The 15,888-nt window shown below is 37.5% G+C and overlaps 1 protein-coding gene across 6 annotated transcripts in view; it reads right to left on the reverse strand.

Annotated features, from left to right (window-relative positions):
* The window catches only part of WDFY3 (WD repeat and FYVE domain containing 3), a 245,777-nt gene that overhangs the window by 169,894 nt on the left and 59,995 nt on the right, over nucleotides 1-15,888 (reverse strand). For 5 of the 6 annotated variants that reach the window (XM_047090586.1, XM_047090584.1, XM_047090585.1 and 2 more), the window contains exons 2-3: nucleotides 14,068-14,278; nucleotides 3,374-3,497 (exon numbers count right to left, since the gene is read on the reverse strand). In XM_047090586.1, the coding sequence (XP_046946542.1) occupies nucleotides 3,374-3,497; nucleotides 14,068-14,247 (304 nt within the window). In that variant the 5' untranslated portion in view covers nucleotides 14,248-14,278. Of the gene's footprint in view, nucleotides 1-3,373; nucleotides 3,498-14,067; nucleotides 14,279-15,683; nucleotides 15,887-15,888 lie in introns of all 6 variants that reach the window. The other variant, XM_047090582.1, reaches the window with a different exon arrangement.

Raw genomic sequence — 15,888 nt, forward strand, 5'->3', positions numbered from 1 at the left:
TATGTAAAAGCAGGTCACAGAAAGAATCAAGAATCCAGTTAGCTTCAGATTTCTCAATAGCAGCGTAGGAGTCTAGAATATGAAGGAGAAATTATTTTTAAATTCTGAACGTAAAATGATTTCCAACCTAGAATCTGATACCCACTGAAAGGGGGACACGATAAATGTAATGCAAGCTGCAAGATTTTGCAAAATGACCCTGAGAGTTCACCTCGGGCTGCCTGGAGAAAGATCCAGCTAAACATCCCCTCCTATGTCCCCAAGGGAGTTGCTAGACCTAACTCAACTTCCCATGACACTGGTAGCTTCCGTTCTCTTGGAGGAGGGCCTATAACTTCCCCTGGGCCCCAAAGTCTCCTGGGGCTAATCAGCTAGCATCTGCAAACAACTGCTATACACATCTAACAGATATTCAAATCCAGTACTCAAACAGCCTAAATCATAAGCAGTTTGTGTATTTCTTCACTAATAAGATTGCATTTGTGCTCGTACTTTAGAAATCCAGGGCCACCAGGGATCTTCCAAGCACTTTTTTTTTTTTTAATGTTTGTTTATTTTGAGAGAGAGAGAGACAGAGCATGAGCAGAGGAGGGGCAGAGAGAGAGGGAGACACAGAATCCGAAGCAGGCTCCAGGCTCCGAGCTGTCAGCACAGAGCCCGACGCGGGGTGTGAGATCATGACCTGAACCGAAGTTGGATGCTCAACCAACTGAGCCACCCAGGCGCCCCTCCCACGCACTATTCTGTGACATAATGCAGGTGGTAGACTTGCTCCTTCTTTTCTCTTGCTGACCACTGGTTTTATAAATTTCCCCTTTCAGCAATAAAGCTATGTGATGTGTTGTTCTAAGCCCTAGTAACCTGAAAGGTTGTCAGTCTAAAGACATCACCTTTCTCGGTAAAGACAAAGGAAAGCATCTTACACAGGAATAGTCAAAAAAATTTTTCACTCACGGGAACTCTAAAAAACAAAACAAAACAAAAACAAACACATATACACACATAAAACCCCAAACCAAAGACAACTCCCCTGCACTTTTCTTAGGGAGCTGCTGGGAAAGATGCCTTTATTAAGGCAAATTTTTGTTAAGACAATTTTTTGTTAAAAATGAGAAAGTTAGTTTGAGAAAAAAAAGATGCCAGGAGATTCAGGAAACAGAGGCTCCATCCCAAAGAAGTAGAAAGGCATCCCAGATGATGTGAGTGGAAACGTATGAAGGGCAGCTATGAGGCTGGCCTAGAGAGAAACTACCACGGGTTAAAGCAAGCCAGAAAGTTCTGGAAGAGCTATTTGCAAAAAAGACGAAGCTGACAGATTACCTGATGCTTTCAATCATATTGAGGGGAGATGTAGAAAAACATTTAGAAATAGGGGATACATGTGTGATGAAAATTCAGAAAACTAGCAAAAAAAAAAAAGGCAATTATTAACTTAGATGGAGATGGGAGGGAAGTTTTTAAGAAAAGAAACCACAGCGTACCATACGGCTCATCTTAAAATAGTGTTTTCAGTCTATACAAGATAATATTGATGTAATCAAATTATGACAGAACAATATTGGAGGGGTGGGTTTAGGAAGCAGGTAGGTACAGGTAGTGGTAGTGAGCTTAAGAGAGTGAAAGCCTCATTTTCTTTTGTGGGAAATCAAGATGGTATCTAAATGTGAAAAAACAAGGGCTCATACTGTAAATGTACATTATTTAGAGACACAACAGGTAAATGTCAAAAAAAAATTAAAAGAGCTGAAAAGTGACTGAGAAATGGAGTTGAACAAGGACAGTGGAAGGGAGATCCTGTTTTCAGTAAACCTTTTAACTATCTGACCCTTAAAACTATGTGTCGGGGGGGGGCCTGCGTGGCTCAGTGGGTTAACCCTCCGACTTCATTTCGGATAGGTCACAATCTCACAGTTCATGAGATCGAGGCCTGTATTAGGCTCCTCACTATCCACAAGGAGCCCACTTAGGATTCTCTTTCCCTCTCTCTCTGCTCCTCCCCCACTCGTGCTCTCTCTCCCTCTCTCTTCCAAAAATAAATAAACTTAAAAAAAACCAAAAACTATGTGCCTATATAATTTTAATAAAAATAAATTAAAAAATAAGATTAAAGGGGTGCCTGGGTGGCTCAGTTGGTTGAACATTTGACTCTCGATTTCTAGGTCATGATCTCATAGTTTCATGGGTTAGAGGCTCATGTCGGGCTCTGCACTGACCACACAGAACCTGCTTGGGATTCTCTTTCTCTCCCTCTTTCTCTCTGTCCCTCCCCTGCTCGCACACTCTCAGTCTCTCTCAAAATAAATAAACTTAAAAAAAAAAGATTATATAACAGAAACATTACTGTTACTGTTGGAAAAATAGTAATTTGATGGGCTGAAAAGATAAATGATTGTTCAAGGAGACATTATAAACAGAATTTAAATTAATTTATCAGTCTAATATAATGCTTTAATAAGAAAGCTATCACTCAACCATTACAAAACCAAAATAACAAAATAAAATATTCTTGACAAACAAAAATCAAGATAAAAATCAGTCGCACATATTGCTAATTTAAAAAATGACTAATGGTAAATAACATCAAGAAAGTGTATTTTAATCATGAATAAAGGGATGTGACTCTCTGAAGTTTGAAATTACCTAATCATGAATAAGAATACTTATTCAGGCAGCATTCATAAAAAAGTTTACTGTATGTGTAGATCACAGGTTATAAAGGCCCAAAACAGTTTATGGTCTACTAGGAAGATAAAGACACACACACAAACACTCGTGGTGTTGAGAAACCAAGAGTAGCTCCGAACAGAAAGTTTTTTCTTTGATTAAGGGAGTCAAAGACATTCCATCAGAGAAGTATGATTTAATCCAAACTTCAAGGATGTAGACATACTGGGATGGGGGATGATTCTCACTTCTGGGTGAAGCATCATAAGAAAAGGATAAAAGTAAGAACACAGATATGTTTGGGACTATAAGCAGCTCGGTTTGGCTGATATATAGAAAAGAAAACAAATAAAAAAGGCAGACTAAAAAAAAAAAAAAAATACATATGGCCAGATCCTGGGTTTCCCTTGAATGTCACCGTAGGAATTTGGATTTTGTTCAGAAGGAAACAGTATTGTTGGGGGAACGGGGGTGGTAGGTCCAAGGACAATGGCCTTGAGTACAAATGCTCCACTTGGGATATGTTGAACCAATCAAAGCAGAGAGTGACTATGAGAATGGGAACAGGGACAGGGGATTAAATTCCACATGGGGTGGGGAAGGAAACTCACATGGATAAAACTGGGTCAATTTTCTGTTTAATTTTAATAGCACTTTTTTTTACCAAACTGCCCATTCAAATAGTTTTTGCTGGTTTCAGTAAAAATACCTGTGGATTTGTTTGATGCTCTCCTTCGAATTTCTGTCACCATCAGTCGTGAGACTTGGGTTGTGAACTGCAGAAGGTCAGAAAATTTTTCTGTCATCGTATTTGGCGGAGCATTTCCAAAAACCTGGGATGAAAAAAATAACAATTTTACTGAAGCATTGTAAACTTTTGTCTTTCATTCTGTGCATTTCTAAGTGGGGAATGACTTGAAAAATCAAGTCAAAAAAGTATTCTTACACAGCTACTTTGAATAATATGTTTAAAATACAGCTCTTTCAATAAATTACACCTAGCCACATTTCTTAGTATATATTATGTAATCTACTGAATAATTAAATAAATGAAATCTTAAAAAGCCAAAAGTAGTTATCTATAAAATGTGAATCAATCTTACTGATAAACTTGAGAAAGCATAATGTTTCTCTGGGGAGATCTAAATTAAGAATTTAGAGAAAAATGGCAAGGTTCTTTGATGGGGTACCTAGCATATATCAGATGGTGAAAAGCAGGGATTTATCTACAGCTAAATCCTAAGCTGAATACAGAATTCACTAAACTCATGTTATATATAGCTCAGAATTTCTAAATTCTAACCACAACAATTCCCAAAAGAAGATGGTTAGGAAAAAGACTAGAATAAAGAAAATGAATAATAAGGTCATGATTTCACTTAATGAAATACATGAACTTTGGAGTAAATAATTCTTAAAGATAAACCAGTGTGGGTTCAGCAAAAAGAACAAGCAAATGAGACCTGGATCGACGATAATAGGAAAAGAAATGGTATTATAATGGCGATATAACTGGATGTATCCTGAAATATTGTTTTAAAAAATGTTCTTTATAGCTAAAAGAAAATCCTGTCTTCTAAAACTATTATAATAGCTCTCCATTATAATACTAATCACAGTATTTTTTATTCTTATCTGGTCAAATGTCACTACAAACAGAGGGAACATATCTTATTCATCTTTATATTTTACCTTGCCTTAATTTACAGGGATGTTCCCTAAATATGTATGTTCATTATGCTGTCCCCCCACCTCCACACACAACAAATTCCAGAGAACATTTAAGTAGCATTGAAGGACACACAAACTATAACATAAGAACATAAACTAAAAGTAAGAAAGAGGGGCGCCTGGGTGGCCCAGTCAGTTAAGCATCCGACTTCGGCCAGGTCATGATCTCATGGTTTAGGAGTTCAAGCCCTACACTGGGCTCTGTGTGGACAGCTCAGAGCCTGGAGTCTGCTTCAGATTCTGTGTCTCCCTCTCAGTCTCTCCCTCTCCCCCTCCTCTATCTCAAAAATAAATAAAACACTTAAAAAATTAAAAAATGAAAGAAAGAAAACAAGAAAATAAAGCCAAGCCTAGGAAATGGATGAGAAAAGAGAGACTAAAAATCTAGGACCAAAAGACCTCTATACTTGCCATGTTTTGGTCATAAATTTTGGTTCAAATATACAAAAAAGAAAATCTCAATAACATAGTTCACAATGCTCTTAGGTAAGAAAAACGTATATTTAACAAAGTATCTCTATTTTCATACTCCAGTGTAAAAATTTCCTTTAAAGGATCCTTAAAAAAAGATATAATTCATAACGTAATATTCCTATAACAGAAATATGTTTTCTACATTCTTACAACAGATACTATCCTTATAACCTCTCTCAAACTGAGCTGAACAAACCAATTTTACAAGACATACTTTTGTTCAGATATCTAAAGGCTGTTCATTAACTTGACACCAGAGTAATTTTACATTATCTCAAAGAACAAACAAACTATACTTTTCAAGACCTCAATACATTGTTTTTTCTGCCGAGATATTGATAAACGTAGTGTGTTTACAGCTAAACTGTGTCACCTGTTAGTAAGACCCATATTCTTTCACAAACAAACTGGAGCCAGATTAGAAATTGAGAAGCCAAGGGGCACCTGGGCGGCTCAGTCGGTTGAGCATCCGACTCTCGATTTTGGCTCAGGTCATAATCTCACGGTTTCTGGGATCAAGCCCCAAACCTGGCCCTGTGCTGTCAGCCCCAGACTGGGGTTCTCTGGGAATTTTCTCTTTCCCTCTCACCCTGCCCTTTCCTACTCTCTCTTTGTCTCTTCTCCACTCTCTCTTTTTCTCCATCTCTTTCCCCCCTTTCTCTCTCTCAAATAAACTTCAAAAAAAAAAAAAATTGAAAAGCCTAATGACACATGCTTTAAATTTAAATTTAAATAATGCAGAATAGCCATTCTACAGAGATGTATGTAACTGCTGTCTATAAAAATTATGTTTCTCAGGCAATTAGGCCTTTTGTCAAATTGACCTAAATTAGGCAAATATTTCTAAGACTCAGAATATAGAAATATATATTTTGTTCCTAAGAATTAAGAGCTATTTTATTCTGAAGAGTTATTAAGACAACTTCATAAAATAAATAGATCATTGCTTAGTATAAGGATATGGTTATTCAAGCAGTCTTCATGTTAGGTGAATAATACATTGTTAAAAATGCAACTTACTTTTCACACGAATCCTGATTATTTGCCGCTTTATTTCCCTAAGAAACTTTTTCAAAAGATAGGTCTTGCTTGAACTGACCACTCCAAAATCACTATTATGGAAAAAGAGTTAAGTCTTATCTGCTAATCTGAAGTGAACAACTATTGCTTCTTTGACATAAGCAATTTTTAGTCTAGTGATTCATTCTTTCATTTATTCACTCATAAATATTTATTACTCTCCTACATATGTTTGGAGTCATGAGTACAAAGGTAAATAGAGAGTTGTGAATACAAAGGTAAATAAAGCAAAGAGGATTTCTGTGCCCATGGAGTTCACTTTTTAGTACAGGACACAAACATTAGGAATGAAAATTACACTGGTGATATGTTATAAAAGAAGTAAACAGGGTAATGGGCGGGGAATGACTGCCTGTTGTGGGGAAAGGCTGTCAGAGAAGGTCTCTCTCAGAAGAGGTTGACATGGTAGGGTGACACTGAATGATGAGACAAAGTCACAATTCAGACTGCCTGAGAGAGAGGGTTCGGGCAGCGAGAAGAGCTGTGGTAAGACCTCCAAGTGGATGCGAGACTTGGGTAGGTGAGGAATTGAGAGGCTGATGAGGCTGGAATGTTTTTTATGAGATGGAAAATGTGCAACATAAGGCTGCAAAGAAGAGAGTAGTTTTTCTGTGATTAACTTCAACAATTAAATCTAAAAATATTAGGTATGTATTTAACCACCTTCCACAAATAATGGTATTTCCTGAAAATACACAATGCTTCAGTCATGTACTAAAATGCATGCTACAGAGGATAGAATATGGAGCTGGGAGCCAGAGGAGGCCTGGGGTCTTCTCACGCACAGAAACTACAGGTCCAATTCTTCTGGTTCTCCATTTCCCCATCAGCTAAGGAAGAGAACTAAGCAAGAGACTGACAGGTAATACATTCAACTCAGAAGAAATGAATTCTACAACATACACGTGAGATTCATAACTCAGAATAAAAGAAACAAACAGCAGTGAGGAATAAACATGCCGTCTAGTAAATTCGATAAAATAATAGTTACCATGAAATGAGCATTTATAATGTGCGTAGCACTAGTCAAATACTTGACATGTAATGCCATTTAATCTCATAAAATCCTATACAGTGTCCTCGTTGTATGGATAAGGAAACTACTAAAGCTTACAGAAGTTAAACAACCTAACCCAGGAGGTAGTGGAGACAGAATTTAAAATTAGGTCTGATTCCAAGCCATGTTCTTAATCGCTCAGTACTATGTTGTCTCAATTAAACTCCCCATGAACCCTATCACTGTCACTTTATACAGTTTCACTTTAGGAGAGGAACAGCATGCATAGACTCCTTTTCAGAAGAGTCATTTTGAATATCCACCTTGATTATGGAAAGTTTCCTGGCATTTCCTCACCTAAATATTTCTGACATACTCAGGGAGAACAAATTAATAGTGTTATTTAATGGCATGCACAAAACAGGAACACAATATATATTTGTTGCTGAGTGAAGTTACTCAAAAATGTATTAAATACGATTAATAAAAGAGAGGTTGGAACTTTTATAATGTTTTCTAAAATGGTGTTTTCTTTCCTAAACATATGTAATATCTAAAATTAAGTTACAGAGTAATGACCATCAGTAGTCTTGGAATAATTTCCGGATTTTAAAAATTAATACTGAAAATAAAATTGTATTATTTCAAATTGTTAATGACTCCTCTCATTAATATAAATAAATAGGAAAACACATATATGCTCCTTATTTCTAAGAAGGACCAAAACTCAGGAGAAAAGAAATTGAGATGGCTCAGTCCCTTTGTCTCCTTTGGGATATGCCTGCCTCATGAGAACATGCACTCTTATCTGCTCTGCATGGGGCTTGTAACTGCCAAGTTTTGCCAACGAATGGGTAAGAAAATATAGCTATTTCAGATATGAATTTAGCAAATCCTTCGTGGCACAGACCTAAGCTACATTCTCCAATATCAACTGTATTGGTATTACAGTATAAGTACTAAGCTGTATATATGTAAACACAAAGCTGTAAAAATGTAAATAGTTCATCTGTCTGACTCCAGATCTCTCATTTGGTTCTAAACGTGAGTATTCTTCCTTTAAAGCCAATAATTCAAAAAGTAAAGGTCAGGGCAGCTGGGTGGCTCAGTTGATTAAGCGTCTGACTTTTGATTTCAGTTCTGGTCATGACCTTGCCGTTCATGGGATAGAGCCACACATTGTGCTCTGCGCTGATAGCGTGGAGCCTGCTTGGGATTCTCAGTATCCCTCTCTCTGCCCCTCCCCACTCACATTCACACTCTCAAAAATAAAAAAATAAAAGTAAAGCAAGATAAAATAAAAAGTAAAGGTCAGTTGTAAGGGATAAAAAAAGAAAAACAACATTCAATTTAGGTGCTTTTCAAATATAAATAATTCAAAAACAAGGGAAGTTTCTAAAAGAAGACCTAGTTAATAAAATTATATTTTAAAAGACAAAATGAAGTGGGCCCCTGGGGTGGCTCAGGTGGTTGAGCATCCAACTTCATCTCAGGTCATGATCATGCAGTTCAAGAGTTCAAGGCGCACATCAGGCTTTCTCTGCTGTCAACGAGGAGCCCACTTCGGATCCTCTGTCTCCTTCTCTCTCTGGCCCTCCCTTGCTCACTCTCTCAAAAATAAACAAACATTAAAAAAAAATAATAAAATAAAACCCACAATGACTTCTGATAACATATGCCATGGTAATTAACAATGGCAGTTAATTTTTAGATGACTAAAATGTCATTCGTTTTTGAATAGTTTAAACCAAGTATTTTCTCAATAAGCTTTTGTTCTTATGACTAAAACAGTTAATCATTTTTAAGAATGCTGGATAAACGTTATTCAGTTATTCTCAGACTCCGCCAGAATCTTTCAGATGGAGAGAATCCGTGAGAGGGAGGACAGCAGCAGCCTCCTTGCAGGACTGTGATAAAGACCACAGGAGGCAGCTGACGACCTCAGCGTGAGCCCTGGCCCAGAAAAAGGACTCAACACATGTCATTTCTCAACGTGTGTCTCTTAAAGTCAAAAATCACATACTGAAATAACACTACTGACCATGTTTTAAAAATGATTCTGTAGATAGATGAATGCCCATGTGTAACAACAATATGGTTTATTTACAATTTAGCACGAATCAAGCAAAGTCTCAAAAATTGATAGCATGATTCATTTTTATTTTTTTAATTTTTTCTATATATATTTATTTATTTATGAGAGACAGAGTGAGACAAAGTGAGAGTGGGGGAGGGGCAGAGAGAGAGAGAGGGAGACACACGATTGGAAACAGGCTCCAGGCTCTGAGCTGTCAGCCCAGAGCCTGATGCGGGGCTTGAACTCACAGACCGTGAGATCATGACCTGAGCTGAAGTCGGATGCCCAACCAACTGAGCCACCCAGGCGCCCCAGTATGATTCATTTTTAGCAATCATGGTAGGAATTCTAGAGCCCTACTGAGCTCTTTTATCAAACCTACTTCTTAGCAATAGAGAATGTTCGTGTATAAATGGTTGAACATGAAATAAATATGGCTATATATTTCAAAACTTAATGGATGGGATGTCTTATCTAAAGACAATTGTAGTTTGTTAATAATAATCCAACAAATACTGTTTATATATTTTTTTAAATTGGTCACAATGTTCCAGAAATAACTTCCAATCTTTTCATTAGTTAAAAGCTGACTGACCTTTATGATATTTAAATCACTCACTGTTTTAGAGACATAAGGCAATGCATATCTATGTGCTTTTACTCAGGCAATTAAAAATTTTTGACTTGACATAGGTCAATGGAACAGAATAGAACACTCAGAAATGGACCCACAACTATATGGCCAACTAATCTTTGACAAAGCAGGAAAGAATATCCAATGGAAAAAAAGAGGCTCTTCAACAAATCTGGGAAAACTGGATAGCAACATGCAGAAGAATGAAACTGGACCACTTTCTTACACAATACACAAAAATAAATACAAAATGGATGAAAGACCTAAATGTGAGACAAGAAACCATCAAAATCCTAGAGGAGAACACAGGCAACAACCTCACTGACCTCAGCCTTAGCAACTTTACTAGACACATTGCCAGAGGCAAGGGAAACAAAAGCAAACATGAACTATTGGGACCTCATCAAGATAAAAAGCTTCTGGACAGTAAAGGAAATAATCAACAACTATAAAAAACAGCTGTGGAATGGGAGAAGTTATCAGTAAATGGAATATCTGGTAAAGGGTTACTATCAAAATACAAAGGAACTTAGTAAACTCAACACCAAAAAAAAAAAAAAAAAAAATCTGTGAAGAAATGGGCAGAAGACACGAATAGACACTTTTCCAAAGAAGACATCCAGTTGGGTGACATGAAAAGATGCTCAACATCACTCATCATCAGGGAAATACAAATCAACACTATGATGAGATACCACCTCACACCTATCAGAATGGCTCAAATTAACAACACACAAAATAACAGATGTTGGCGAGGATGTGGAGAAAGGGAAACCCTCTTGCACTGCTGGTGGGACTGCAAACTGGTACAGCCATTCCGGAAAACGGTATGGAGGTTCATCAAAAATGTTAAAAATAGAACTACTCTATGATCCAGCAATTGCACTACTAGGTATTTACCCGAAGGACACAAAAATACAGATTCAAAGGGGTACATGTACCCCGGTGTTTACAGCAGCACTATCAATAATAGCCAAACTATGGAAAGAGCCCAAATGACCATCGACTGATGAATGGATAAAGATGTGGTATGTATAATGGAATATTACTCAGCCATCAAAACAAATGAAATGTTGCCATTTGCAATGATGTGGATAGATGCAGAATGTATTATACTAAGCAAAATAAGTCAGAGAAAGACAAATATCATGATTTCACTCATATGTGGAATTTAAGACACAAAACAGATGAACATATGGGAAGGGGTAAAAAAAAAAAAAAGATTGAGAGAGAGAGAGAGCAGGAAACAAACCATAAGAGACTATTAACTATAAAGAACTGAGGGCTGATGAAGGGAAGTAGGTGAGGGATGGGCTAGATGCGGGATGGGCATTAAGTAGGGCACTTGTTGGAATGAGCACTGGGTGTTTGTTGTATGTAAGTGATGAACCACTGAATTCTACTCCTGAAACCAATATTGCACTATATGTTAACTAAAATTTAAATAAAAATTTGAAGAAATTTTAAATTAAAAATAAAAACTTAACTTGAAAGAAATGACAAACATAGGACACAAGAGAACTAAATCAAACAGTCTAAGCAATACAGCATCTCAAGTCTACTTTAAAAAAAAGACAAAACACAAATATTTATATGATTCTTCCAGTCTAAGCCTCATGTGGGCTGGCTGTAGAAGCCTAACTGATGAAATACATCGGATACATATGTAGAATATTACTTATTAATTTATGTTAATATCCGAGAATAACAACTGTCCTAACTATCCTCCACATTATCATCACTTTGTAAATGTGTGTAAGTCTGAGAGGAGGAAATAACCTCAAACTATTCAGTGGGCAATAGTACAGGACACTGAGGTAAAACAAAAATAAAAAGATTAAAAAAAAAGAAACAAACAACTTCCCAGAACTGATTCCAATAAAAATTAATGACTGTCACCTCACCAGGGCTTGAAAAAATGGCCTGTCCATAATCAGTTCTTTCCCTCGTTTTCAAAACAGCTATTTTAAACCTTTCCCCACTTCTCGTGTTCCTATTCTACCATCTCCGCCCTGCATCATTCTCAGCCTCTTATTTCATAGATTAAAAAAATGAACATCCTCTAAATGTATTATTGTTTGCACCCTCTCTTCTATTCTACCCAACCTGATGGGTGACATGTGAACTGATCTCACTATGTTCCTCCTTGTACTCCTGCCCTTCTGCCTTCCCAGCCTAGCAAAACCTTAATCCCAATAAACAATGTACCTGTCTGCCTCCTCTACTTTTACTTACACACCTGCTACTGAATACCTGCAAGAGAAAAATCACACACCCACAAGGATAAGATCCAGTACAAATTTATCATCTCCAACTGTTACTGGACCCTCAATATCCTTCAATTCTTTTACTATCCCTTTCAACTATCTCTCTCATTTTCCTTCATTATTATTCCAAACCATCACACTTTCCTTAAGCCCAACTCAACTTACTCCAAGGCTCTTAACTGGCCACATCTTCTGTTGATGACTACAAGAAATCAAGGTCATCAAGCAAGATCTTATTCAACTTCCCACCTCCTTAACTACAATCATATTCACACCCAACAAGATGTGCTCTCCTCTAGGATGAAATAAGTATTTTTCTCTTGCTGAAGACTCACCTGTCCCCCCCCCCCCCCTATAATTTGACTCCATGCTCTCCTCCCTCAATCAATTTCATTCTTGGAATTTTCCAAATTTCCTCCTCTGCTGGTTTCTCCCCTTCTCTTTACGAACTTGGATTTCCTCCATCTTTACAAACAAAGCAAAAACACTGGAAACATCCAGAAAAAACCCACCCTTTTGTAGCCAAGTTGACGTCCATCTATCTCTTTTGTTCTCTCTTTTTTCAAATTTCTATAAGCCCGGTATATTATTTACTGTCTCTTTTCATCTTCCATTCACTCCTCAACTCGCTGTTTTCTGGTTCCACCATTCTAGTAAATTACTACTCTCTCTTTTCTTATATTTACCTTTTGAACTCCATAATCACCCCCTCCTGATCCCTTTTGTGCTGACCAGCTTCTATTCTGTATTCTTTATGGGTTCTCCTCCTTTCATTAGACATTCGTACTCTCCATGATTCATCCTTAGCCTATTGCTCTTCTCACTTGGCATTATAAGCCATGAGCAATCTCTATCCCCTTCCAGGGTTTCAACTACCCCATCTGTGCCAGAGTCCAAAAAGCACATATCCAGCCAAATCCCCTACCTGAGCTTCTAATTGCCTACTGAATACATCCACGTGGGAAGCTTGCAAATAGTTCAGACTCAATGATCCAAACTGAATCTATCTTTTTAATCTTTCTTTCTCAACTGCTGGGAAAAACATTCACCCAGTTTCCCAAATTAGAAAGCTAGGAGAGAGCTTGCCTTGGTTCCTTCTACTCTGATTCTATTGCTTAAAATACTTCATTGGCTCTCCATGCCTCCAGGAAAAAGTATTAGCTCCTAATACAACATATAAACCCATCATGACAAGCCTCCTATCAATCTTGACAGTCTTATTTTGGCTCTTCCTCACATAAAATCAGTTTCTTCAACTCCTTATAGATGCTGGCACATATTAGAATGTTTGTTGCCTTTCATCTTAACTCATACTTTAGCCTCTTACGCTAATTACTTTCTTTGTTAATTTAGCCCAGTTAATTCCAATTGCGCTAATGCTTATCTTTTAATGCCTCATGAATCACATCACATTCTTGAAGGAGACTTCCTTCCCCAGATCCCCACATACTTAAAGACAACTTTCTTTTCAGGGGTGCCCTTCAGTGCTAAAAGAGCTAAAGGTCACAGCAGCATTTGGCAGCGGAGAGTGGTGGGGCATCTAGAAGCCCTATGGAACCACCTGACCTTTTCAACCATGTACCTGTATACCTTCGATAAAAATTTAAAAATTATTTTAAATAACCCCACCAAGATTGCTCCATGTAATCAACTTGACAAAATACATTTAAAAATTAACTCTATTTAGAGTCTCTAGAGCCTACATCTATCCTCTTTCAAAATCTCTTACAGAAAACCTGCCAAACAACAAAGCAAACTGAGATGATTGTGTAAAGTATACAAAACACTTGGGCAATTAATTACACCATTTGGTGCAATAAACCATCAATTCAAAAAACAATGGAAATAACAAGTAGTAATTTACAACCTATCCCTCTTCCAACACTCAACCCAACCATTATAAGAACATTTTACAGAATGCTCTGTCTTCCTTTTATCTATTAGAACTAAACGGAGTTCACTCTGACCAGGCCTCAGATCAAGTCACATGGCTTGAAAGCAAATTGAAAGGAAGGTATGAAAACATCAAGCTTCTTAAAAACTCATTCTATTATTTTCTTCCTACCTGTAATTTATTAGAACCTTGAAATTTCTGCAGTGCCACCCAGTCCTGGAAGGACTGGGCTTGGCAACCTGGACCTACCCTGTTAAACACTGGCAGCATCATGTACAGCTTCTCCTCTTGTTCCTTCTGAGTCATGTGCCGGGGAGGGTGGCACAGCTCAGTGAAGAGTCGGCGGAGGTGCATCAGTCCTAAGGCATTGTCTTGGGGGCTGCACTCCTCCTGCCTCGGTCGCCCCATGATCCTCTTCACCATGTTCATCTTGGCTGGTGGGTGATAAACTCTTCTAATTCTGTGGGAAGAAGTTCATACACAAAGTGTCATCATCTTGACCAGGTCAAGAGCTTAGAAAAGGCCAGAAAAAACACAAAATTCTATTTGAAAGGTCTCTTCTACTTCTTTAAATAGAAAAGGTAGAGAGGCAAAGGTAATTTTGATAAGTCTCCCTGACAAATCAGGAATCATGGCACCCAATATTCCTACTGGCTTTGACACAATTTGTACAAAATGTAAAATATTAATTGAACAAGTATCAAATGTTTCCAATTAAACAGTCATTATGAAGCACAACAAATAAAGGGATCACATGTCTCACTACTAATATGCTGTTTAATAGCTGAGCATATGTAAAAGAATGAAGACTAGAAAGTTCACCCTCACCTCAAACATCAAAACAACAATGAAACCCACCCCTCAAAACATGAAGCTTTTTATTTATTTTTAAGTTTATTTATTTATTTTTTGGGGGGGGGGGCAATAGCCCAAGTAAGCTCTGCACTGTCAGCTCGGAGCCTGACGTGGGGCTCAAACCAACCAATCGTGAGATTATGACCTGAGCTGAAACCAAGAGCCGGATGCTTAATTGACTGAATCACCCAGGGACCCCTGAAACCTTCTACTTTTAATTATTTAATTTTTTTTTTCTATATGAAGGATTACAGTTTGGGTACCTGTTTGAAGAGTCTACTTTGTTACAGTCTGAAAACATGTAGATTAAAACAAATCATATCCCAATATATTTTACAAATCATAAGACGACAGTAAATTTTTTCATATAACTGAAGACCACTTTTTCAAACCGTACTTTGAAACCCTTTGGCAGGTCATGTTAATTCATTTAGTGGATCGTAATAAGCATTAAAAAAATGAAACAGAAGAACACATATAGTATGGTTGATTATTATTCCATGAAACTTATTTTAGGTAATTCATGCATACCAAATCACAACATAAAATGTATCCCTGGCTAGAGCTGCAGTTAAAAAATAAATAAAACAACCACTGGGTTAGAATATGTAATAGAATCAATAACACTAAGCATTCAGGAAGAACTATCAGCCCTTTTCAACTACCATGAACTGCGCCAGCAATTAGCCAATTTCAGACACAAAAACAGGGCATCTTACAAAAGAAACCAGGAAAGTTGGGAGGACACTATGAATATACAGAACTTAGATAAAAAGCAATTTGCTTTCTAATCTGTAGAAAAGCAGGAATAGCCTGAAGATTAATTTTTAATTCTGCTTCATAACCACATAAACCAGTAGACCATTTCTTAAGGAATGAAAAGATTACTGCAAGGCTAGAGCTTTACTTACTAAACTTCTGTCCACTGATTTTTAAAACTCTAAGAACTGGCATCTTAAACATGCTTGCCCTTGAGAATTTTGAGTGAATTCCATATTGGCCACGGGTACCTGGTTATGCACTCTAGCCGACTGCAACAGGAGGCATGGGGTGACTCATATTAGGTGAGGAGTAGACAGACACTGCCTAGAGAGCTCTGCCGAGGGCTCATCTGTGTTGAGGGGCTGCTGTGCGGAGAGCACTCAGTATATTCTGAGGGGTCCAATCGTGGGGCAGGGTGCTAAGACACACAGGCAAACGGCCAAGAGAACCTCT

This window comes from Lynx rufus, unplaced genomic scaffold (assembly GCF_022079265.1).
Source record: "Lynx rufus isolate CCGP_SWC_20201006 ecotype Redwood Valley unplaced genomic scaffold, mLynRuf1.p SCAF_3, whole genome shotgun sequence".
In the NCBI taxonomy this organism is placed as follows: domain Eukaryota; kingdom Metazoa; phylum Chordata; class Mammalia; order Carnivora; family Felidae; genus Lynx; species Lynx rufus.